The following is a 27,737-nucleotide window of genomic DNA, read 5'->3' on the forward strand; positions in this document are numbered from 1 at the left end:
CCACCGTGCCCATTACAGTATTTTATCTATTTTGTCATACCTTTCATTTGCATGAAACAAGACAAAAGGAGAAGGGATGTTCCATTTGCTCCGTTGCTTATTCCATTTACTTCACATAAGAGGTGTAGAAATAACAAGAAAGGCTAGAAATAAAACACTTGGGAAAAACTTCAGCTTTGGAGGAAGCACGCATGTTAACATTGGTAAGAATGTCAGGAATGCCAATTTATGAGACATGAGAGCTCGATTATGAAAAGAAAATAACAATATGGCAGGATAATTTGCCTCATTGGAGCCAGGGGTGCAGTGCATAAAATGGGATTTTGCAAAACTCCATGCAGAAGTTAAACTGAGCCTTTGGACAGCCCAGATCACAACACACATTAATTTCCAGACGCGTGAAAAGTACACCCGCTGTAGTGAAACTGTATATCATAATATGTTGTGCATGTTCAGACAGGAAGATATTTCAGAAGAAATGTCAGCGCCTCGAGCCTTTCCCAAGATGACACTGTGTAGATGATATCTACAGTGTAGGAGTGCTAACAGCTAATAAAAACTAATCAATTACAGAAAATAATTGATTTTAATACAAAGTTATTTTGGGGGGCTTTTTGGCCTTTTATAATTTTACAGCTGAGACAGACAGGAAACAGGGAGAGAGAGAGAGTGGACCCCACTTTGAGAACCACTGATCTACAAAAATACAAGCTCATCGAAAGTCCTCATAGGACCACTGAGAAAGAGTCAGTGAAAAGTAGTCAGTCAGACTGATATATCACTGATATCACAAAACATCAGGACAAATTGTGAGCTTGTAAGATCAGCTATTTTCACTACTGTTGGTGAGACTCCTGTATGATGAAGTATTTCGTATAGTAATTTCAAACATGGAGATACAAGGTTTCTGCCCGACTGCGACAAGAGAGCAGCCGTCACCACCGGACATGACAGAGTACAACCACGCAGTCGCCGCACGCACACATTCACATCACTGCATTTTAATGTTTTAGAAAACGCTACAACCGCTTTCCACTATCTACATTTTCTCCCCATTGCCTCTGACAGCCACATTAATCACTGTGTGTGTGTGTGTGTGTGTGTGTGTGTGTGTGTGTGTGTGTGTGTGTGTGTGTGTGTGTGTGTGTGTGTGTGTGTGTGTGTGTGTGTGTGTGTGTGCGTGCGTGCATGAATTACAATGCTTGTGAGCACCAAATGTCCCTCAAAAGTGTAGTAGGTGAGAAATGGACGTTTAGGCTTAGGTTTAGAATTAGGAAATGATTCAGGTGGGGGTTATGTTTAGGATTAGGCATTTAGAAGTTAGGTTTAGGGATATGAGATACGTATACTCTACTCATTTGTGCACACTTGTGTTGTGCACCACAAAATAGCCGATCTACAGTACAAGCTCGACGCGTTCTGAGCTTGTACATCTGCTATTTTTCAATTCAAATTTTGTTTTGGGTTCAAGTTTGGACTTGCAGTTAAAAAGCTCCCAAAAAATGAAAAATGATATTCATATAATTGCCTCTTTAAACGTTGATGTCACTCCTCACAATGTTGTGTGTTTGTGTGTGTGTGTGTGTGTGTGTGTGTGTGTGTGTGTGTGTGTGTGTGTGTGTGTGTGTGTGTGTGTGTGTGTGTGTGTGCGCTCGGGGTGATAAGGGGCCGCTACTCTATTGTGACAGCAGCTACATGTGAAATCACAGGGCCCCATTTTCCACCGTAAATCTGTCCAGTGGCACGAGCGAAAGTAATGTGTGACACTGTATATTAGCATTATAATAATTATAATTATTTAAACCCTATTTGGGGTCAAACAGTTGGCGGTTTAGTTTGATTACTATCCTCCCTTTGAGCTACAGTAGACCCGCTGGCTTTAATTTCTAATTAATTTAGTTTCTCTGAGAGACGGACAGGGTGCCAGTTCTGCTTTGCCCTGTGGCAAAGTTTTTCTTTTTTTTTTCTGCGACTAACTCAAGTTGCTAAAGTACTTCCTCTAAATGAACTTAAAAGAAAGGGCAGCAGCACCGACAGTCAGCCAGTGGTGTAAAATATTAGTCTGGGAGCCCAAATATCACTTCTCTGGCATCTTGACAACAATAAAGGCTGCTTTGTTGTGCCCTCAAGCAAGGCAATTCCTCTTTGGCCATTTCTCTCAGTGTAATGAGCAAGCAGCGCGCCCCCAAAGAATCTGAAATGCGGGCAATTAAAGTGACGAAAGTGGCGGCACGCATCGTTATGTGGCAGAGGTATGTAGCCAAATTAAAGATGTAAATGAGAGCAGTGGTGGAAAAACGTTACTTCAAAAGTATCAATACTGCAATGTAGAAATACTCGGTTACAACTGAAAGTCCGGAATTCAAAATGTACTCGAGAAAAGGTAAAAAGGTATTGGTAACAAAAGTACTCATTATGCAGAAAGTCTCAGTTGAAGGGGTTAATGTATACATTGTAATAATAATCAAAATCTACAAAGTAACTAGTAACTCGAGTACAATTTTTGCCTGCTATTTTTAGTGAAGAGAGTTAACCCCAGTACAGTGCAACCCAGGTGTGTTTTACTAAGTGATATTGATGAATTCTAAACATTATGAAATTATTCGGAGGCACCCCTGGACTGGCATCACGGCACCCACTTTGGGAGTAAAGTAAATGTACTTAAGCTGCTTTCCACCAGTGAAATGAGTGCAGAAAGGGAGAGGGAGAGTGGAGGAGGCAGAGAGAGTCGGTTAGGAGATACAAGACGGGGCAAAGCTGTGCAAGACCAGGCCAAGGAAGATGGGAGCGCTGATATCGCCCTTGGCAAGCACCATGACCACCACTACCAACACTCTGAGAGAGAGACAAAGAGGTAGAGACAGAGAGACAGAAGCACTTCCAACACTCCTGAACAAGAGAGGGAGAGGGAGAGACTAGGCCTGTCACAATTATTACATAATCGTCTAATCGCAATTATTTGAGGTGATCACAATTAGTTTCCATAATCGGTTCCATGTTGAAAGTTTTAAACATTTTCAAAAAGTAGTGGAGATAGCAGATCTACAGCTTGTAGATTGTCTATTTCCTCTGTAAATGTATAAAGAATAAAGCTATCAAATATGCCAGTCACTCCTTTGTATATTTAGGTTATTTGTCATATCATATCTGCCCTGTGCAACTTCAAAGCCAAACAGGATGTAATTTTTATTCATATCATATGCTCCAGCGTTCAGCAACAAAAACACAATTAAATCGTTACCCTAACCCTATTTGTGTGACAATTAATTGTTGCGTAAAATGTCATAATCCTGACAGCCCTAGTACCAACACTCCTGAACAAGAGAAAGAACGAGAGAGAGAGAGAGAGAGAGAGAGAGAGAGAGAGAGAGAGAGATAAAGAGAGAGCAGTGGCATTTCAGGACAGCATAAGCAGTGTGACTGTGTACTCTTGAGTGTAGATGTAAGGGTCCATTTGGTTACATGTGTGTACACACAAAGAGTTAATTCAACACTGGAGGATTTTCACAGCGCACTTTGTCGAGAGAACAAACAGTTCTGTCTTTAACGTAACAAAAGCGTCACAAGTCTTGTGATAGAAATTTGGTAAAATGTGTAAACAATGTCTTGACACGAGGGTAAAAAAGTAAAAAAGATGAAGATGTGGGAGATCTGATGAGGTCTTCAACAGGGGGCCCTAGGTGGTCCGCAGAGTTACTACAGGGGGGCCACAAAATCTTTGTGTGATAGGATCATGTTTTTTTACATTAATCACTGGAACTCTAGCATTCTAGTGGAACATTAAATGTGCTGAAATGTGCTGATCTACAAGCTCCCAACGTCCCAATGTGCTGATCTACAAGCTAAAAGGGAGCTTGTAGATTGGCTATGCTTTGGCACAGAGGATTGGTGTAGAGGGAAAAGAAGAACAGACTAGTTGGTATTGAGAGTTCAAGTGGTTAAATGTATGAAAATACACATTAATCCAACCTGCACAGATGATACTGTGCTGTCAAAAAGTCTAAGCTGTCTAAGAAATCGATAAACATCTGCAACACAATTTTATACGATATATGTATTGGGGGTCCCTGCTTCATCATCTCTCTCTCAGCTAAGGGGTCCTTGGCCTGAAAACCCATGTTAAAACCTTCAAATATGCATCCTTTTTGAGAGCAAGGCACAAGCGTGCAAACTGCTTGGCAATGTGCTTGGAATTGAGTCTCAATGGCAGCGATCATCGCAGCCCGAGGAGCAACTTTTAAGCCTTTTGTGCGTTTGAGACTTTACGTGCCTTGAAACATGCTGTTAAGGGAAGCATATTCAAAAAGGTATTAAGCGTTTCTTTTTTGAATTAATACAGAAGAATCGTCAGACAGTGCCTGGAGCTTTTTCAACATGTCTCATCTTTGTTTTTTCCTACATTGGATCTGGGTCTTATTTTTTTTGTTGAAAGCCCCAGAATCAAATATCAACTATCATTCCACATCGAGGCTATGTTTGTGTTTTAGGTCATTGGTTCTTCAAAGTGGGGTCCCATGGGGTCCTTGGGGAGGTTCCAGGGGATCCCCAGTAAAATGTGTTAATACAGCATCACAATCATTTTAACCACTTAAGCTGTAAGGGTTTTGAATCACTTGTAATGTTTTAACAGATCCTCTCTTCGGGGGCGGCGCATACCACATACTGTAGGCTCCGAGTCTGACGGTGTGTCGCGGGTTCGAGTCCCTATCCCGATGGCCTTTGCTGCGTGTCACTCCCCGTCTCAATTTAGGGGTCCCTGGCATGAAAACATTTGAGACCCACTGAGAAAGGTGCCATGACAAAAGAGGCTGTTGTCCTCTCTCTCTCTCTCTCTCTCTCTCTCTCTCTCTCTCCTTCTCTCCAGGCCCTGTGTTCCTCTTTTTTTTTCAATGACCCATGTTCTTCACGCCTTCCTGCTCGCTCCATTCATCTCAGAGAGGTAAATAAGGTCCTCATTGATCCTCCTCTCCTCTCCTCTCCTCTCCTCTCCGCTCCACCCACACTGCTGCTTACTGGCTGGCTGGCTGACTGCCTGACTGACTGATAAAAAGGCATTCGTGCAGGAAAGAGGGGGCTCGGCCGGCCCGTGAACTCGGTGCGAAACACGCCGACCTCGCAGCTGTTCAGACACTTATGACTCCACAGGGGTGGGCGTGAAGCGGGAGGCGTGACGGACTGACACTGAACTTGGGGGTGTCGTGTGGTCGTGGTGTTGTAGTGTTGTAACCTTAGTTTTACAATAGTGCTTCTTTTCAAAGCGATGTCCTTGAGTGTGTTCCGTGGGGGGGTTCACACGGTAAAATGAGTAACAGTTTGACAACTCAAGCCCCGTTTGAAGAAATAGACAGCATCTACAAGATTTTGATCTTGTAAGCTTGTAGATCGGCTTTGTGAGCTTGTAGATAGGCTATTTTTGCATGTTTTAATTAATGGACACGCGGGTCGAAAGTGGTTAACTTGACTATAATCTAGAAGGTAAATTCAATGAGAGAATGTATGAGAATTATTCAAATCCTAGGGTTTCTCTCCCCACCTACAGTGGAGACCAGGGGTCGGCAACCTCTTTGACATGAAGTGTCATATCAACATTTAGTTTAATTATGACAACACATCAAAGTTTTATATTTCCAATTGATTTTGACTGGCTATGAATACGTTTTATCCTTCATTATAAGAAATATATTCATTTATATTAGGATGTAGGCCTAATGATCATTACTCGAGCAATAACCCACTTATCTCCCAGACTCTCTCCCTAGTCAAAGTTATCAGTTTGAATGAATGTAGAATGATATGCAGGATGTAAATTGCATATAGATGTGAGTGCACCCTCTCACACTAGTGTGCCAGTGATCACCCACCCCAGTGCCAATGTTGGCACCCGTGCCTAAGGTTGCCTACCCATGGTGTAGACAGTTACAGAATTCTAACAACTAACATCCTCTCTTATGGGGGTCACTCACAAGCATCTTTTCAGTCCACGGGCCTAATAGCACCAGTAAGACTCCCTAATCGACCGTCAGGGCGCATACACAAACTTTAGAAGGCAATGGTAGCCAATCAGGAGGGAATATGGGAAATGGGACAGATCCATGTTGATGACATCACTTTAGAGATACTGTGTTAAGGGCAAAATCTGTTGGAGTAGTGTCCAAAAATGTGTTTTGCAAGAATCTGCCTCATGGCGGCACTAGAAGAAGGCCATGTGAGAAATGATAGAGGGGTGGAGGTTGTGGTTTGGCAGCCAAGGAGTGTGTGTGCAAAGTTTGACATGGATAGGGGCAACAGTGGCGGAGATACGAGTAGGGCAAAAGTTTGACGTGATGTGTGACGGGCAGACTGACAGACAGACCGACAGAATAACAGACAGATGTTGGAGGTTTTGATAGTAACTGTGACCTGACAGTTGCAATCAATTACGTATGATCTTGACACGCTAACGCTTGAACAATCTGAGGTGGGGTGTACTGTATCAAAGCTACTGTGGGATTAAAAAAACACGCATCGAGCTGTGAAAGACAAAGTGAGACAGACATCAAAGAGCTGGAGAGCTTTATAAAAGACAAGGCAAAGAGGCATCAACACACCAGGCTACACGGCTGTGTTTAACTCATACCTCGCGATCCCCGTAGAAACCGTAGATTTCCCGCTGTACCGCGCTGCCATGCCCGTAGAGCCCGTAAAGTTTAATTAGCTTTAATCATTATGAAAGGATTAAAAGTATTAGCGCAGATTTTCGCTGATTCTGGCTCTTTAGGCCCGCCCCCCTAACTGTATGCGGTCATTTCCGGTCTGGACCGGATCCAGCTTTCCGTATCCAGTCTGAGCCTGGGCCATAGTCCCGCCTCCATTGGTTTACTGTGTAACAGAAGTGGAAGCTACTCGGCGATGGAACGCTCGTTTTTCAATCGGATTTTTGCGTTTGGAAACTTTGATCCAGTCTCTACACGCCTGGATTATGATCCCCGCACATATCGTGCGTTTTGTGCGCGAACGTGTCCACGTGTTACCATAGCGCATGCCTGGCTTTTTTTCAATGTTTTTTCATGTAAACACTGGCGGATAAGAAGGAATACAGCGTGGCAACGGATATGTCTTTTTCAATGGGGTTTTTTGTATTCGAAAGCTTGTCACCGAGTCTACACGTCTACTAGATGAGTCGCGCACAGATTGTGCACGATGCGTGCGCGTGCCCACGCTAAAAGGTAAGGACAATTTGGCAGCTGCTTACTACAGCTATGTTTAAAATGGCAGAGAAATTGTTAAACACCGATTCCTCAACCTAGACACCAGAAACCTTGCATCGCCACATTTACAAGAGATCGGCCATTTTCACCGCTTTTTGGAAGCTTTTCGTTCCACTTCCCGAAAAGGACGAGGTTTTGAACATACAAGGTTTCCCAACAGCAACGATATAAACCCAGCAGCACATGAACAGGGGATAAACAATGGCACAACACTGTTTAACATTACAGGCTCCAGCAGGTCGTGCTCACCAATCGCAACCAAACAATGCAACAACCAGATCGTTTCCATTACAGGCTGCGACAAGTCTGTTGGAAACCGAAATCAAAAAGAGCAAAGACAATAATGGGACAACAGTGTTTCCATTAAAAGGCCCTCAGAAATAAAACAATAATAAGTATGGCTACGTGAAACTATCAAATCAGTTTTTATTCTAACGATTGCTTTGTCGAACAGTCGAATATGTCAAGATCGTTTTTATGTGCTTATTATATATCAGTGAATCGATTAACCACATAATTCGGCACAAAATGGTGTCGATAGCCGATCTACAAGCTCAAACGATTTTCACTATTCTTGACTCTTTATATTTTTAAATTTTTTAGCCTGTACTGACATGCCCAACATAGGGATAAATTATACTGTAAATCAATTGTTTTATTACATTTTGGACCGTTACACTTACCATGTATTTACTTACTGTTACACCCCTAAACTAGAGTTTTAAACTCACATTCTGCCCCAACCCAACCCTACCCAACCCGACATTTCTGGGCCGGATAGGGCCTAAAATGTGTGCTAATTAGTCGGGCCGGGCCGAACCTTGGGCTCAATGAAAAAATAACATATATATATTTTTTGAATTAATTATATTACTTTTACTCTGTGATAAGAGTTCTCAAATTCTTCCGAACCAATCTCTACCCGACCCCACGTTTTCGTAGCCGTGGCGGGTAGGGCCTAAAATGTATCCCAATTAGTCTGGCCGGCCCAGTTAAGGCCGGGCCTTAATGTTGAGAACCCGTTGAGAACTCTACCCTAAAAACAAGCCCTCAGAAACTGAAACCAAAAAGCACCCACAGAGGTCAGCAAGTACTTTTCTTTGTGCTTGAATGTACTCGGCAGCGCCACACGTGACCCATGCCAAACATGGGCCATGCCAATGGCATGCAGTAAGCATGTCCACATGGCGAGCCCTCGGACACCAGCTGCAGGGTGCGAGGGGCAAAAATACATTCTGCGTGCAGAGCTTTAACATGTGGCCAGAGTGAGACCCCCTGGTGCTGCATGTTGAAAGAAGGCAGGGTGGTACACATTTAAAAAGGTAGGGTAAGTCATTTTCTTTAGTTAAAATAGCTCTATATAAGTATAATACTCATTGCTATAGAGCAGAGGTTTTCAACCCTATTCATATGGAGGTCCATTATATATTCGTCATTTGAGCCACGGATCACCATTTGATTTCATAGGGCCTCTCTGAACCAAAACGTTGAATATTTTCTTAAGATTTTGTCCACAATTCCATGCTGCATTGATGTGGTGCCATAGGACATAAGATGCAAACATTGACCAAAATAACACATGTTCTACGTTCTCTAATTTGCAAATTAAGTAATGCAGATGTTTAACAGTAATTTTACTCTTGAGAGCGTAAAATGAAACCAAATGGACCCGTCCATTAGCCTATCCATTTGGTTGAGAACCACTGTCATGTCTCTCCAGCTCTTCCAATCACGATAGAGATTAAACAACTGAAATTGGAAATGATGACACAAAAATGAAGCTGATAAATGGGTACTGTCTGCTGATTGGCTGAAATTGTGTCACCTACCCGAACATTTATTTTCTGTTTACCACAAGACCTTAAGAGACGATGATTACATAGACTATAGTACATTAACCTTTTAACACCGTTTGTTTTAACCAATAAATATCACTTACCCTAGCTTGGAAATCAACTATTTTCACTATGTTGGACAATGTTTAAAAAAATATATATGAACATTATTATCAGTATGGAAACGATTATGACGATAACGCAAAAGAATAACTGTGATAATCTCAAATAATTGTGATTAGGCGAGTACCGGTATGTAATATTTGTGACAGGCCTAACTGGTCTGGTACCAGTGTTTATTTAACACTGAGAGTTAAGACCAGCAACTTGGGGGTCCGTTTGTAACCCCGGGTGGTCCCTGAACCCGGAGTTGAGAAACGGCCCAGCACTGAAAAGCACTCAGTTATCCAGAAAATTACAGCTTAACAAGGTTTTGCTGCCGCTAAAGTATAACAAGCAGGCGAAGTCCATTACAAGACGCCGCCAACAAATCAAAGTCCATAGGATTCTGCAGTAAATGGCAAACCGTGTCATGTGGCTTAGCATTTTTTACAGGGTAAAACCAAGAATAAGGAACAAAGCTGAATGTTGCAGAGCTTGGCAGATTGCAACCTTCATAATCCATAAATCCACTGCTATGTAGTATGTCTTTTGTTTGTTAAGCATTTCACATAAGCAGCATGTAGAGGTGTGTGTGTGTGTGTGTGTGTGTGTGTGTGTGTGTGTGTGTGTGTGTGTGTGTGTGTGTGTGTGTGTGTGTGTGTGTGTGTGTGTGTGTGTATGTTAGGGATGGGACGATATGAAAATTTCATATCACGAATATTGTGACAAAGGATTTACGATATATCGCGATAATCAACATCCATTATCCTGGGGCGGAACATTTGCCAAAAAATAGAAGATCTACAAGCTCACAGCGCGTCGTGTTGCGACACGTTGTGAGCTTGTAGATCGGACATTTGATTGAGAGTTTTAAAAAAAAGACTGTATCAAGTACGTTTATTATAAGTACCTTTTTAAAGATTATAGAGGGTTTAAGTGGTACCGGATATGCAGCTCGGCAAATAAAAGGTGAATTGATCCCAGTGCATGACGGAGGACGATTACACGATAAATGAAATCTGTTTTTTATCACGATATACGATAATATCGCTTATCGTCCCATCCCTAGTGTGTGTGTGTGTGTGTGTGTGTGTACTGTGTAAGGTAAGGTCTCGAGGTTCACACACGCACGCCTAAAAAACAGGTTCTTAGTTTGTTCTGTAAGTTGTTAGACTAAGCAGACAAGGCAGGGGCTTTGGTAAACAACCAACAGCTGTCATATATGTTCCAAGTAAGCAACATATGCTAAAAGAAAGAATGAACCCACATGTTGTGAGCTGGTGCCTGGTACCCATAGCTCTCCGTACACAGAAGAACAGGGGAGGTAAAGAGTTGTGTGCAACACACTCAGAGCCAGTATGCGGGGCTACGTAGGGTGGGTGTTTCACAATCACCACATTCCATCGACCCGTCGCATTCTTTCTGCCTTCCACCTGTCTGTGCCTGCCACCTTCTTCCCACCCGCCTCTCTCTCTCTCTCTTTATATGAAAACACCTGCTCAGGTATCCGCCGCACAAACCCCCTCCTCCGACTCGTACCGCGGCCCGACACTGACTGCTTCAAACGACAACAACAACACACGCACAAGGCGACGGAAGGCACGGCTTGACAGGTCGCGTCTGCGCGGAGAACAACAGGCATGGCTGACCCGTTTCTCTCGCTTTTAACGCTAGCTAAACACGGGCATGTGTCGTGCCTGTGTTGGTTTTCGTGCCGTATAGCAGTGTTTCTCAAAGTGGATTCCAGCCTCCAGGGACTCTGTAACTCTGACAGTGTACAAACGGAACCAAATGAACCCTAACGGGTCCATTTGGTTCCATTTGTACACTTGTCAGAGTTAAGGGGAGTCTTTGAAATGTAAAGGTTTGAGAAACACTGGCGTATAGGGAGGCGACCAGTCAGCTGACTGGCCCCCTCCCTTAACGCGAACCAACACAGTCAGGTAACGTGCGGCTGACTTTTCTTGAGACTTCAGTCATCATGATAATAACCAGTCTTCCCGTCCCTCCAGCCCTGGTGGAGCAGCAGACTGACTCACCCGTGTTGTGTTGGTGTTGGTGGTGCAGCGCAGGTCGCTGTACCGCAGGCTCAGCGCTGACGTTTTGTCCCATGCTACCCCCTCTCCTGTCCCCGCTGGCCTGCAGTGCCCTGCCTGCCCGCCCTGCCCAGGCCCCTGCCCTGCCTCTCCTGAGGTGGGAGGCCCCGCGGCGGGGAAAGCAAGGCTAACGGGGGGAGAGGAAGGAGAACTGAAGGCGCCTTACTCCGCTCTCTCTCTCTCTAGCTCTTTCTCCAAAGCAGCCTTAAAGAGCGTCTGTAACCCAACACTGACTGAACTGCCTGCTCACTGTGTGCGTCGTTCGTTTGGTCTCTCCCCGTCTCTCTCTCTGTACTCTCTCGCCCTCAACCCCCCCTCCCTCCCTTCGGCTGGTGTGTGTTTTGGTCTCTCTCTCCCTGTCTGTCTCTGTCTCTCTCTCTCTCTCTCTCTCTAACATATTCACTCACTCACTTGCTAAGTCCCACCCTTCCTGCATGTCTGTCTGTCTGCCTGTCTGTCTTCATAAATAAGGTATGGCAATAAGGCAACAGGGCCAGTCTCAGAATGCCTGTCATTCCTTAAGGGCAAACTTTTTTTTCAGGGCCAAAGTTCACTGCCGGTGAGAGCTGCAAAGTGTCTTGTGTGTGTGGGTCCAGTCATCCGGTGTGTGGAGGGGTTTAGCCAATGCGGTGCGGTTGCGGTGCTCCTGGCTTCGCAGGCCCACTACGCACGCACACACACACACACACGCACGCACGCACGCACGCACACACACACACACACACACACACACACACACACACACACACACACACACACACACACACACACACACACACACACACACACACACACACACACACACACACACACACACACACACACACACACACACACACACACACACACACACACAGGCCTACTCCCAGAAGGGCAAGGGGAGGGGTCTAAAAGGGAGAGAGGTAACCCGAGCCGCGGGGGCAAGGTGAGACGGCGCTTCTGGGTGGAGCTCCAGTGCACCATGGGAAGAGGAAGTGATGTCACGGAGGTGTCCGGTGACACACTGCCTGCCAGGCACCATGGCTGCTTGGTCCATGCATGCATGAGTAGACTAACTGCACTGTTAGCATGTCAGCTTTGTTTACATACAGTACTTGGCCATACAGGTTTAAAGAGACAGCAAGCTAAGTACTAACTTCACTGTTAGATTGTAAGCTTTGTTTACATACTTGGCCATACAGGTTTAAAGAGACAGCGGGTAGCCGCCGTTCCATGAAACAGGCTTTTTATTTGCTTTTACATCTAAGAGCTGACTGCTGAGATGACGCCTCTGGAAACTTATAAACCCTATACTCACTGTAGTTGAACAGGTCTAATACTCGGGGCCTAGAGTATAGACTTCTAGGCCCCCTCATTTGTGCACTCTACACCAGATAACGTTTTCAGGCCAAGGACCCCTTAGTTGAGAGAGAGATGAAGCAGGGACCCCCACAACCTTTTCATAAATGTGTTGGTTGACAGCACAGTCAACAGTCTATTTTGGATTCATGTAAATTGGTGTTTTCACATATTTAACCACTTGAACCGTCAATACTTGATAAACTTGACCTTTCACTCTGTACTTAGTCTGCTCTTTTCCCCCCTCTACACCAAAGCTCTTTGCCGAAAATAGCCGATCTACAAGCTCACAACGCCTCACAGCGCGAGGCGTTGTGAGCTTGTAGATCTGCTATTTGTGTGTCAAGTTCTCAGAATTTAGACACTTGGGTTCAAGTGGTTAATATAAAAAAAAGGAGATGTTTTCTAGTTCGCTTTCTCTCTTCTTCCCTTCCCTGAAAACTATAAATGATGGAAGGGGGAAAAAAGTCACTGTAAACCTGTGATCTGACAATAAAGTTGAAATCTTATTGAAGTTACCTCTACCTCTAGCCTTTTGAACAGAGTTAGTTGGACGATCTACAAGCTTTGTAGAGCTTGTAGATCTGCTCCCCTCTACACCAGGGGTTTTCGACGTTTTCAGGCCAAGGACCCCTTAGTTGAGAGAGAGATGAAGCAGGGACCCCCACTAACTTATCATAGATTCCATTTAGTGTCATAGTTTGACAGCACATCGTCAGTGTATTTTGGACTTGACCTTTCAGTCTTTCACTCTGTAATTAGTCTGCTCTTTTTCCCCTCTACACCAAAGCTCTTTGCCGAAAATAGCAGAGAGCTTGTAGATCTGCTATTTTTGGCTAAAGTTCTCAGAATATGGACGCTAGGGTCCAAGTGGTTAATATAAAAAAGGAGGAAAAATGTTCTATCACAAGCTTTGTAGAGTTTGTAGATCTGCTATTTTATGGCTAACGTTTCCCCCAGAATATGGGGTTCATCTATACTATAATTTTGCGAATGTCTGAGTGAGTGAGTGAGTGAGTGAGTGAGTGAGTGAGTGAGTGAGTGTCTGTCTGTCTGTCTGTCTGTCTGTCTGTCTGTCACAGCGTTTCTCCTCAGTGGCTGGAGCAATTGATCTGAAATCGCATCACCATAAGCATATGAACACACCTGACATAACTGTGAAGCCCGTTTGTCACTTTCACAAATCGTATGCTGTATATTAGCATTTTTATGGTGTATCTATATCTATTTAGCCTACAGTACCTTTTGTGACCACACATGTTAAGGGAGGGGCGCTGTTGTTCAGGCCATGCACAATCACATACAAACCCACACACACACACACACACACGGGGGGGGGGGGGGTGGAGTGTGTGTGTGTGTGTGTGTGTGCAGGCGGGCGGGCGGGCGGGCGGGGGGGGGGGTTTGGGGGGGGGGGGGGGGGGTTCTGGCCCTGTTACAGATGTTGTCCAAAAATCATGCAGATCGGTACACAGTATCTCTGTAGCCGTTAAATGGAACGGGTATTTCTTACATTGATGCTCCTACATATTATCATGCAAGCACCAGTTAAAGTTACTTTCCATCCCTCATATACTGTGTGCACAGTGCACATCCCATAACCCACACACTGCACATCATTTCGGAGCTCATATCTTTGAACGGGTAAGGGCTAGTGTAGTTAAAAGAAAGAAGCCAAGCTCAGTAAAGTTCCTCACCAGGGAGTTGGAAGTGGAACAAGTTTCAGTAACAGCCCAGCGAACACAGACAGACAGACAGACAATATTTCAGAGACTTCTCCATAACAAACGGCCCTCAGAAGGCTTATGTGTCTTCATCCTGGGGGCATTAGCGGTACTGCAGAGTGCATACTGAACTGACACAGACCAGAACCTTTGGCTAGTTGTTTAATCTTGCATGAAATCCCAGTGGATCGCACCGCACTGCACCGCACCGCACAGCACAGCACAGACAGGGACCATGGAAGGCTGCAGTGTAAAAGGCCATGATGATAGTGATACACATATCCTTTTCAGTAGAAAACATAAATAACATATGATACAAGGCACACGGTGGCAGGTTTATAAATCGAGCGCTGATCATTTCCGGTTAACGTCGCCGTCTGCCGTAGCCGTCCATTGCTTAAAGTCGCTATTGATAACAAAACAGATACGTGTATCAGGGCCATAAAACTGCGGCCTGGGTGCGAGTTTGTTTTGAGTGCAGGGGTTCCCAAAACCTTTACCGCTCAAGACCCACAAGATGAAAGGGTGTCTCCCTGGGACCCAAATGTACAAAAAGACATCATGAATCAATCATTTGAGCCCTATTATTATTTGCATTTTATACTGAGATTATCCTAGTACACAGGCTCACAACATGTGTTAGCTTTAGTTTTAATGGATTTGTATTAGCTATTGATTGATTTATTTGAAGTTTATTTATCTAAACTTCCAGATTTTTTTATTCATTTTATAATCTTTTGAAACAATCATTATAAAACAAAACAAAAATTGTAGGGGGATAAAAGGGGGGGGGGGGGTATTCACTTGCGACCCTGAAGTGGGCCAGGAGCCATGGCTTGTGAAGCAATGTGTGTATGTGTGTGTGTAATCAGTGTGTGGGAGTAAAGTGGCCTTCTCCTGCATGGTGTGACAGATAAGGAGGGGAAACAGGAAGGGAAGAATGCACACACTGTGGTTTTCCCATGCCACTCAGGGTGGGACAGTGACAGGGACAGGGACAGTGTGGGCCAGCTAGCGGCTGCCTGGTGCAGTGTTTGTGTCGCAGGCCTTTTCATGGCCCGCGGTATTTCAAAAGCAGTGGTGGATAAAGTACTCAAATGTTTTACTTAAGTAAAAGTGACAATATTGCAACGTAGAAATACTCTGTTACGGAAGTAAAAGTCCGGAATTCAAAATGTACTCGAGTAAAAGTACGAAAGTGTTGGCATCAATATGTACTTAAAGTACCAAAAGTAAAAGTACAAAATGTTTGAAAATAGCAGATCTACAAGCTCACAATGCGTCGCATCGCTATAACATAGGGCTAAAGTGGTTAATGTATGTTTTATAATATTATAATTTATATCTGCAAAGTAAAGTTTTCAAATAAATGTAGTGGAGTAAAAGTACAACATTTGGATCCGAGATGTAGTGTAGTAGAAGTAAAAGTATTGGGAATTGGAAATACTCAAAATACCTCAAAATTGTACTTAAAGTTATACTATGTAACTTTTTTTATAAAACATATCTTAAAATTGTCCTAACTATTAAATCGCTAAAGTTTTAGAACCCCCACACTGTTAATTTCAGCTCCCAAAGCCTTTTCTTTATATGTGTTCTACTGAGCCCTGGTGGCCGTGACCGGGGCTGTTTTTCCCGCAAAATTACGTCATATGCATCATTCTGTACACGTCTCCCTACCGGCCAATCACAGCCCAGATCATACACTGCTGAGCTCTTCAGGAAGTACACTGCAGTGTTTACACTGGGCTAGGAGTCTAGCATGTAACCCCCCAACCGAGGCTCGTAGAGGGACACGAAAGACCTCTATGGATAGGTGAGGCGGACGCGGTGGTCTGAATGCCCGGTCCGCGGCGAAAAACGGCCGAAAAAAGCAGACGCGACCGCGGTTTGCTCTACTGCTACTGACCACTAGTTGAGCAACTTACACAGTATAGCTTTAAGTACAGTACTTAAGTACATTTACTTAGTTACTTTACATCACTGTTCAAAAGTTAAAACAAAAGATCACATTTCACCCATTAAAAACAAGTTCCGGGGCGCCCGCTGGCATAGTGGTCCAGACGCATGCCATATTATGATATAAACTAACGCTGCAGTTTCCTTTTCGTTTTTACGGCTCGCAACCGCTTTCTGAAAGCCTTGCCAGAATCAAATCACAATCACAGTGTAATGCCCATCTGCTGGCCCAAATTGTTGCACATTTCAGGGTAATTGGGCTACATGTCTGATGCCTGACAGAGGCTGTTAGGTGCTGCAGAGATGAGGTCACTCCCCGAACCGAACCGAATTAAACTCGTCTCTAAAAGTGGAGCATGCATTGGCCATTTGTCATGCCCTTGCCAAGAGATTCAGGCTAAATGGATCCCATAGGAAAATTAAACATTGATCTTTTCTGATATATAGCCCTGTAATCACACTTTTCTTGTGCAAATAGCTTCTAGTTAGAGTGAGCAGTGAGTGCAATGCTTTATTTGACTGGTCGAGTTAGAATCTTTACTATATCATATTAGGGTTATAAGGGTTGCAGTATTTAGTTTCTTGTTCTGCATTTACACATACAGTAGGCTATCTTTTCTCGGTATCATATTCTTCTTCCTGTTCTACTTCCTACTTCCCTTTTTTTAACTAAAGGCCAAGAAATAAACAGCTTTAAAACCACATGTTTTCACAACATTGCCAGAACTGCTCTGATTTGATCTCTTCCTTCTTGCATATTCAGCGATAAACATAACAAGCTTATAAACCACACGAGTTCTACGTGTATGAAGCAATCACTAGCACAGTGGCGGGAAACGTACACAGATATAGAAATGCTCTGTTACAAGTAAAAGTCTGGAATTCCAAATGTACTCCAAGTACCAAAGTACCAAGTAGTAGTGCAGAAGGTCCCATTTCACAAGTTTTCAAATGTAAAAAAATAAAATGTAAAATCTTTTGAAAATAGCGGAGCTACAAGATCACAATGTGTTGCATCACGACGCATTGTCTGCAAAATAACTAGTAACTGAAGTTGTCCAATAATTGCAATGGAGTAAAAGTACAATATTTGGCTCTGATATGTAGTGGAGTGGAGTAGAAGTACTGAAAACTGGAAATACTCCAGTAAAGTAAACATAGTTTAACATTTTACAACAAGTAAGTACAGTACTTAAGTAAATGTACTTAGTTACTTTACACCACTGCTACTAGCATGGATGAATTGAACAGGAAGTTGTCTGTATAAGGTGTGCTTTAAACACTCACTCACAGGATGTTAATGCATAAATGTGTCTTGTCACGTCATTCAAAGCATCCTTTAAAAACGTTATGACCATAATAAAGCTGCTTGACAAAAGGCACACCTGCAAGGCTAACAGTACAACAGTGCTCTCTAGTGGGCAACCAGGGCCATGGCATGAGAGCTGAACCGCCAATATGAGTGGAGAATGTGTGTGGAATGTGAGACGGTGTAGGTCGACTGTGATGTATGGAACATAACAGAGAGAGCTAACAAATTGAAGTTCCGTTCCGTTGTGCAAACACTGACAACTTCATTATAGCAAGGCTGGCAAAGATAACATAACAACACGAGTACCAACACGTTTCAGCTTCATCAGAACCCACTGAATATGACAGGTAAGGTATGTCATTATGATAGTGAACACGGGCTGTCAATCATCATCAGATCATAATGCTGTACGTGATGGGCAGTGTTGCCGTGGTCTTGGGTCACGCGCCCCCGGCGACCCATATCTTTTCTGAGCCGGGGTCTCGCACCCACCCAAGTTCACACCTCGACAACTGTTTTCACAAAGAAACAAGCCTATATGCATATCAATAGACCTGTATAGTAGGTCAACCTATATAGATTTGTTTTAATCTGCAACCCAGATTTGTACACAATATGTAATGTGGGGGTCCCTGCTTCAAGGGGTCCTTGACCTGAAAAAGACCCCTGGTTTTAGATCAGGTTACACATAAAACTGTGCTGCTGTCCAATCTTTATATCCCAGAATATATCGGAAAATAAAAAAATAAAATACAAAGTAGCATCAATCATCAATCTTTCTCATGTGCTGTACTAAAACTACATGGGGCGGCAGTGGCTCGGGACGTAGAGCAGGGTTCCCCAATTAGTTTTCCCCAAGGGCCGAATTATGTCTAGGGTACTGAGCCGAGGGCCACAACATTGCAGGGGGCGGCGTTCCTGCTACTCTAGTGACAGTTCAGATATCGTCGTTGTCGGGTGAAAATCTTGTACGTCCAAAATCGTTTGTTTTGCATTTATCATTTATTAAATTATTTTAACTAGTGAAAACAGCCGATCTACACGCACACAACGCCTCGCGGTGCGAGGCGTTGTGTGCTTGCAGATCGGCTGTTTTCACTACTTTTGTGCGACGGTCTTGTATGATTTGCGAAAGAACGTACAAATTTGGAGATACGAGATTTCCACCCGACAACGACGATATACTAGTGTTGTTGCTGCTCTTATACCACCATTATTACTGGGGTTGGCGTGGGCCAGACGGTAGCCCCCCGCGGGCCGCAAATGGCCCGCGGGCCGCCTATTGGGGAACCCTGACGTAGAGCCACCGATCCCAGGATACCCGAGTTGGTGCCGAAGTGTCCTTGAGCAAGACACACTGAACCCCCTGATAGCTCCTGATGAGCAGGTCGGTGCCTTGCATGGTTTACTCCACCGTCTGTGTATGAATGAGGGGGAATGTAACACACATTGCAAAGCACTTTGGATAATTATTAATATATGTAAATAAATGCACAGTATTCTGTAGATAAGACCGTACAGTACAGATATCATGGGTCTTAATCTTTTCAGGCTGTGACCACCCAAAATAATCCTATCTGAACTGGGGACGCCCCACCCTGACAAGCACTTGTGTCGAGGCATTACATTTAGTTCTACCGATACTGGTCATTTTCACAATAATTGCCTCTTTCTTGTTTGATCAGTTTTTATCGTATAGTTTGTTGATTACTTTTGATGCAGTAATGGTCTTTTTTCTCCTCTTTTCCCGGGTATCAAAAAGGTCTTAAAAGTCCTTGAAATTGTCACTTGACCGTCATCCGGGGATTCCCCCTCCAAAATACCCCCAGGGCGTCCAGAAACAACCGCTGCCCTGCGTTGCGAGGCGTTGTGGGCTCGTAGATCGGCTATTTTCACAGCAGTACAGTACGCAGCAAATAGATCAACTTAACCCATTCAGGCCTAGAATTATTGAATGCTTTAACCAGTGAAAAATAGCAGATATACAAGCTTGCAAGCTTGTAGATCTGCTATTTTTGAAAAAGTCGCGAAAATTAGTGCAAATCTTTTAATATGTATTTTCTAAGCGAACGTTTGTAACTCAAATTTGACTTCTGGGTGGTCCCTCCCTGGAACTAAATATTTTGAGATGGGGGTCCGTGGCAAAATAAATATCATTTTGGGGGTCCTTCACATGAAAAGGTTTGAGAACCACAGACATAGCAGTCTCTCAAGAACAGACTAACTGAGCTCCAGTTAAGTGAAAAGGACCTTTTCTTTGACGATGGCTGGCCAGATTGCTGACATAGAAACATAGACAATTATAGAATCGGGTCAAAATTCGAATGTTCACGATAAAATAAAAAAAAGCAGATCTACAAGCTCGCAGCGCGGCACTCGGTGCCGCGCTGTGAGCTTGTATATCTGCTATTTTTCAATAGTTAAAGCATAAAATAATAATACACAATAATGTGTAGTGTACCCATTCTAAATGGGTTAAAATCCGCCTCAGGACTTTTGTCACAGTTTCCTTCCCTCTTATCATATCTTCCGCTTTGTCACGATAAAAATAACCCGCTGACTCAGAGAAAAATACCACAGCGCTGGCCTCATCACACATGACAGCCCCCGTGAGATAGAAAAGCATCACGCTGCTGAACGACCCAAATTAGAACCAAAATACAACGTTCTCTGAAATCCTTTTGAGTGACTCAAACGTCCTGATTTTAGTGCCAGAAACGTATCAGTTTAAGGCATGGGTCTTCAACAGGGGGTCCGGGACCCCTAGGGGGTCCTCAGAGTTACTACAGGGGGGCCTCCAGATCTTCCAATCCTTTTTATATGAACCAACCGAACCCTAGCGTCCATATTCTGTGAACTTTAGCCAAAAATAGCAGATCTACAAGCTTGCAACGCCTTGTGAGCTTGTAGATCGGCTATTTTCGGCAAAGAGGTTTGGTGTAGAGGGGAAAAAGAGTAGACCAAGTACGGAGTGAAAGGTCAAGTTTATTAAGTATTGACGGTTCAAGTGGCTAAATTATCTGAAAACACAAATTGACATGAACCCAAAATACACAGAAGATTATGCTGTCAAAAGATGAAACTATATGGAATCCATGAACAGGTTGTGGGGGTCCCTGCTTCATCTCTCTCTCAACTAGGGGCTCCTTGGCCTGAACACATTGAAGACCTCTGGTTTAAGGGCATGAATCCAAGAGAGGAAGTGACAGTTTATTTTTAAAGCGTGCTGGTCTGTCCACGCTGGGCCAGACAGGGATGAGAAGATCAAGCAATCTTAATCTGTTTGAACTATGGCCTCGTTGCTTTGGAAAAGCACTGTCGCTTCCTCCTGTTGTTGTGAGGCCTGCCCGTACAGGGGTGCAAATGTTAATCATATTAATTAACTTAACTGATTAGTCAAGGAGCCCTTAGTTGAGAGAGAGATGAAGCAGGGACCGCCACAACCTGTTCATAGATTCCATCGTTTCATCATCGTTTGACAGCACAATCATCGGTGTATTTTGGATTCATGTCGATTTGTGTTTTCAGATATTTAACCACTTGAAACGTCAACAATTAATATACAGTGCTTGATCTTTCACTCTGTACCCTCTTACAACAAACCCCCTAGGGGGTCTCGGACCCGCTGTTGAAGACCGTTGATTTAAAATGATCTATTTTAATTAGAAATTGCTAACAGAGCACATCTACAAGCTGACAACGCAACGTGATCCATCAGTGGATTATAAAATAATATACAGTATATATTTTCTTCGCTTTGATTCGTTTAGATGAAATAAAAAATTAAAAACACTTAACTCTTAAAAGTAATCGATAGAATGATCCACAAGAAAATTATCGAAGTCTTCGAGCCCAAAGATTGGCTTAAAAAACTTCTGGGCACATTATGATCCACAAGAAAATTATCGATAGCCCTACAACATACTTTAATCAAGTCTTCGAGCCCTAAGAATGCTAAGACTGGCTTAAAAAAACAACTTCTACAACTGCTGGGCACTAAATCAATCACAATCTCACTTCAGTTCACGACTTTCTAGCTACGAAAATACAAACAAGGTGTGTTTCACTAGTAGTCATAGTCAATTCACCCGCAGACTAAAAGGAAACGTCCTTAAAAGAACCTAAAAACTATCCCACAGCAACATAGAGGAAAAACTGTTCTTTTCACTCACTCATATGTTCAGACTGCACAGCCATTGCAGGTGTTAATTTTAATCCACAGATGTCACCAGAAGACCAACTGAAGCAGTAACAGCACCCGGACACTGAGCCACGTGAGTGAGGTCCGGTGTTAACGATCTACTGTGTTGAAATGAGACTGGAGGCCGCGCGTGTGTGTGACTGTGTGTGACTGTGTGTGTGTGTGTGTGTGTGTGTGTGTGTGTGTGTGTGTGTGTGTGTGTGTGTGTGTGTGTGTGTGTGTGTGTCTCTCTCTCTCAGAGAAGGGAACAGAACACCGGGAGGCCTCGCTAACCTACAGGTGTGTCCTCTGGGAGAGGTCCAATCAGATAGGCCGCTGTGTCAACACCTCGACGACACGTCACGGGAGGGCCTCTTTCTTTGGTGTTTGGCTTGGGTGGGCGTGGTCATGTATACACTGTAAAACTATGCCTTAACCCGGACCTCAACTTCAGTAAAACTATGCCTAAACCTTAACCCTAAACGTAGTCAAACTGTGCCTAAACATTAACCTCAATAAAACAAAGCCTAAACCTTAAACTTAGTCAAACTGTGCCTAAACCTTATCCTCAGTTAAACAATGCCTACACCTAACCTTAACCTCACAGAAACTATGCCTACTCATAACCAGTGGTGTAAAGTAACTAAGTAGATTTACTTACCGGTATGTACTGATGTGCTTACTGTATGTACAATTGTGAGATATTTGTACTTGAGTATTTCCAGTTTTCAGTACTTTTACTTCTACTCCACTACATCTCGGATCCAAATATTGTTGTACTTTTACTCCAATATAATGATATATATATATTATAAAACATACATTAATCAACTTTAGCCCTATTTTATACCAAGGTTATTTGAAAATAGCCGATCTACAAGTTCACAAGCTTGTAGATCTGCTATTTTCAAAAATTTTGTACTTTTACTTTTGGTACTTTAAGTAAATTTTGATGCCAATACTTTTGTACTTTTGCTCAAGTACATTTTTAATTCCGGACTTTAACTTGTAACGGTATTTCTACATTGCAGTATTGATACTTTTACTTAAAAAATTGGAGTACTTTTCCCACCACTGCTCATAAGCTCGAAACCACGCCTACTTGGGAGGAACACCCGATTGTCTCGACACGTCACACACTGCCAACCCCTTACAGTACAACTCCATAGAACTTCAATACTGAGACAACCCCACGGAACAAAACCTGCCCCATAACGTAAACACAGAGGCCACTGACTGACTCACCACTCTCTGTTCTCATGATACTATGACTGGTAGGACATTAGATCTCTAAATAGACCCCATAAAATCATCACCTTGCTAAAAATAGAAACAGTGATATTGCTTAATCATTTCAAGAAAAAGAGAAAGAAAAATCTGTCACGCCGTCTTTGACTAAGGCAATACAAAATTAGCCTGACGTGACCAGACTAATATCACTGCGTAGAGACATTAGCCTGGAATCTCTGTGTGGAACCTAAATGTTGTAAAAATAGCAGATCTACAAGCTCACAACGCCCCGCAAACGCAAGGCGTTGTGAGCTTGTAGACTGGCTATTTTCACATTTTGTTGCCTCTTTCTTATATTTGACAATTTGGCCAATTTTGATCAGTTTTTATCATATAGTTTGTTCATTACTTTTGAAGCAGTAATGGCCTTTTTTCTCTCCTCTTTTATGATATCATAAGGTCATACAAGTCCTTGAAATGATCACTTCACTGTCATCTGCCCCACAGGTTGATAAGCACTGCCCTGCACTGCAAAGGGATAGCATGTTGTCAACCACTTTAGAATCCAGACTGCGCTCTAATCTGCTCCATAATGCATCAAGCTAAATTGCCTTATCGTTAATGAGGACCGTTGGCATGATGCCAGATGAAGTTTATCAGGCAGGCTTAGTTTAATTAATTCTCCTCTTAACGAGTTGGGAGCCCTGCCCTGCGGCACTTGGTTGCACACAATTGTCCAATAACTGCTCGGAAAGTTTTGCACGTAAAATACCGTATAATGAATGCCACAGAGTTCAAATGAGTGTTAAAATAGCTCTACTTCCCCATTATGGATGGGACGATATGACAATTTCATATCACGATTATTGTGGCAAAAGAAAATCGCGATTTGCGATATTATCGCGATAACCAAAATCTGTTATCCTGGAGCCGAACATTTGCCAAAAAAATAGCCGATCTACAAGCTCACAACGCGTCGCAACTCAACGCGTTGTGAGCTTGTAGATCGTCTATTTCTTGGCAAAGACATTTGATAGAGAGTGAAACGTATCTAGTACGTACAATATAAGCACCTTTTACCAATTATAGAGGGTTTAAGTGGTACCGGATATGCAGCTCGGCAAATAAAAGGTGAATTGATCCCAGTGCATGACGGGGGACGATATCACGATAAATTAAATCTCCACAATACGATTATCGTGAGTGTTTTTTTTATGACGATAAACGATAATATCGCTTATCGTCCCATCCCTAGTCCCCATACTAATCATTGTATTCTTCCCCGTGTCTCCAGTTAATAGACATACTCGCTATACTAAAGTGCCGGAGAGACAGCAAGATCCCAAGTTACTGAAAAAACAAACTCTAGAGTAATTTATCACAATAGTGAACTATAGAGACTTTTGTTTTACCAAAGAAATATCACTTGCAGCACCTTTGAACTCAAAAGGTTTGAATCTATATAAAACTCATTTTGCTGGGGACGCTCAAGGACCCCACTTTGAGAACCGCTGGTACACTATATTGAAACAAATAAAAACTATAAACTAATAAAAACACTTACCACGATTTTCCATCCCAGGGTCCAGTCCAGTCAGCTCCTGAATGGAACAAACACATTGAACCACATTAATCTCAATGAAACCATGGCAAAGCCAACAATGTAATTGCGTAGTACAAGTGCAACGTGTGAAAATCTTTGAATATATCATTTTCAAAGCAAAGCTTTGTAACTCAAATCTTTGCGACTGGGGGTCCCTGGAACAACATATTTTGAGACGGGGGTCTGCGGTCAAATACATCTAATTTTGGCAATAAAACTCAATTTTGGAATGAAAAGGTTTGAGAACCACTGATTTAGAAGAAGGATTTAGAAGATTTCTAGAATCGGGTCAAAATATTGAATGACTTGCAAAAATGTTCACGATTAAAAAGAAATAGCAGATCTACAAGCTTGCAGCGCTGCACAGACATCTGCTATTTTTTGATAGCTAAAGCATAAACACATTAGTCTCAATGAAGCCATGACAAAGCCAACAATGTAATTGCGTAGTATATTTTATGAATCAAAGGTGCTTTTAATGAGGCATAAAAAAAATACTTTAGAACTTGCATAAATAACTTTAGAATATCCCTCCCCATGTATTATTTGGATTAAAGTCACACTGCCCCCTAAAAGGATAACACAACAGTCTATGTATTCAATGAATCAACAGAGAAAAGAAGAATATTAAGACATTAATAAATAGCTGGGGACTGTGTGAATGGATGAGGATCTATCCGGGCCAATCAGACACAGTCTAGTCCATAGCCAACATTATTGTGTCTGCTTACTCAGCTATCATATAATTTTGCATTGATTAATCTAAAAGCTATTTGCCCACCAAGTCTGTCCTATTTAGCTTAGTGCAAAATAAGTCATTTTGCTTGGCCATGGATGGAAACAACAAACAATCAAAATTAGGGATGGTTTATGGGATATCGGTTATTGGCCATAACAGCAATTATTATAATAATGGATATCGGACAGGAATTTCATAGCACAGATTCCTAAAATAGATCATCCAATTAGGGGGGTCCTAATTGGATCCTGGGGGTCCTTGAGGGGGGTTCCCCAGCTAAATGACTGATAGTTAGGAACCAAATGGACCCTTATGGGTCGGTAACACAGAGTTGGAATCAGAATCAACTGTATTGTCACGTGTGTAAAGAAATGGGTTATGCATAAGCTCCATCATGTGTTGTGTTTTTTTCCCAGAAAAGGCAGGGGGATGAGGCTCACCGTACAGCACTGAGTGCCGCGCGGTGAGCTTGTTGGAGAATGAGAAGGTGGTCATTGGAAAATGCAAATGAAGGAGAAAACACTATGATCAAGGGGTCTCTCTTGACCAGGCCGTTCTACGACCTGATGAAAAGGTTGAGAAACACAAGAGTTAAGTTCTGCTACTGTGCCATGTTGTCAGAGCTTCCAGACAACAGGTGATACACCCGAGAGATCAAGCAGTAAGTTGAAAGGCTTCAGGGAACACTGTCCCTGTGTCTTGACATGATGGGGGTCAGGAGGTCAAACACGGGTTCGGCTGTAAATACTGGTGTCCTGGGGGAAGCATCTGTGTGATTTTAGATTTGAGGAAAAAAAATAAAGCGTTATTTTATGCTCTGGCTATACATAAATAGCAGATCTAGAAGCTTGCAGTGCTGCGCTACGAGCTTGTAGATATTTTTGAAAGATTGTGGAAAAAGTCTTTGAATACATCCATATTTTTTTAAAGCGAATATTTTTAACTCAGAATCTTTGCTTCTGAGGCATCCCTGGAACAACATATTTTGAGATGGGGGGGGGGGAGGGCAGACAGCCAAATATACAAATCACTGTGTGGGTCTTTGACATGAAAAGGTTTGAGAACCACTGATATAGCAAAGTCAAATTATGTTTTTTTTTTAATTATTTTTTATTATACTTTTTCAGAAAGCCGTTAGGGTCTTCAACAGGCGGTCTGGGACCCCTAGGGGGTCCTCAGAGTTACTACAGGGGGTCCTCCAAATCTTTGAGTGATAGAAAGTTTTTTCTCCTTAACCACTTGAATCCTCGTGTCCATATTCTGAGAACTTTAGCCGAAAATAGCCGATCTACAAGCTCACAATGCCTTGCAGTAAAGAGATTTGGTGTAGACGGGGGAAAAAGAGCAGACTATGTACAGAGAGAAAGGTCAAGTTTATTAGGTCTTGACGGTTCAAGTGGTTAAATGTCTGAAAACAGAAATTGACATGAATCCAAAATACACTGATGATCGTGCTGTCAAACGAACCTATATGAAATCTATGATACGGTTGTGGGGGTCCCTGCTTCATCTTTCTATCAACTAAGGGGTCCTTGGCCTGAAAACGTTGAAGACCCCTGACTTAGAAGACATTTGTAGAATGGGCCTCAGGTCTAATGGGTTTAGTGTCAGCGGGGTGACATTTCAGTTGTGGGAACATGAACACGCCCTTGGGCACATTCAGGTGCTCTCCAATGAGGACAAAGCTAGCACAAGTATTTATTGATATATGTTTGCTGTCGTGGAAAAAGAAATCAAACCTCGGTTCGAAGTGGAGCGGTGAATCTGAGCGTGCGTGCTTGCGTGCGTGCGTGCGTGCGTGTGTGTGTGTCTGTGTGAGTGAGTGGTGAGTGTGCCTGGCCTGCACAAAACAGCGCCCCTCCTTTAACTAGTGTGTTGTGTGTGGCCACTCAAGGTATTGCCAGGCTACGGACACGGCCAGCCACCCAGCCACCCACCCACCCACCCAGGGACATACCCACGGACATACCTGTCTATTGGGAGCGCTTTCACCGCTCCAAAAATGCAGATCTACAAGGAAGATAGGCTATTTCGGGCAACTGTTTTGTGACATTGCAGTATAATGAAGTAGGGCATTCATTTATGGGAAAAAAAGATGATGTCAGCAATCTGGCTAGCCATCGTCAAAGAAAAGGTCATTTTCACTGGAGCTTAGACAGTTAGTCTGTTCTTGAGAGACTACTATGTCAGTGGTTCTCAAACCTTTTCATGTGAAGGAACCCCAAAATGATATGTATTTGGCCACGGACCCCATCTCAAAACATCTAGTTCCAGGGACCACCCCCAGAAGCAAAATTTGAGTTACACAGCGCTGTGAGCTTGTATATCTGCTATTTTCTAATAGTTAAAGCATTCAATAATTCTAGGCCTAA

General features: G+C 43.1%; 1 protein-coding gene across 2 annotated transcripts in view; it reads right to left on the bottom strand.

Moving 5' to 3' along the window:
- Positions 1-27,737, bottom strand: part of phactr4a (phosphatase and actin regulator 4a) — an 83,376-nt gene that overhangs the window by 41,204 nt on the left and 14,435 nt on the right. The window contains exon 2 of one of the 2 annotated variants that reach the window (XM_080735910.1): positions 24,588-24,624. In XM_080735910.1, coding sequence (XP_080592036.1) covers positions 24,588-24,600 — 13 coding nt within the window. In that variant the 5' untranslated portion in view covers positions 24,601-24,624. Of the gene's footprint in view, positions 1-11,223; positions 11,533-24,587; positions 24,625-27,737 lie in introns of those variants that run through there. The other variant, XM_080735909.1, reaches the window with a different exon arrangement.

The sequence above is a fragment of the Nannobrachium achirus genome, assembly GCF_963921795.1.
Source record: "Nannobrachium achirus genome assembly, chromosome: 10".
Taxonomy (NCBI): Eukaryota; Metazoa; Chordata; class Actinopteri; order Myctophiformes; family Myctophidae; genus Nannobrachium; species Nannobrachium achirus.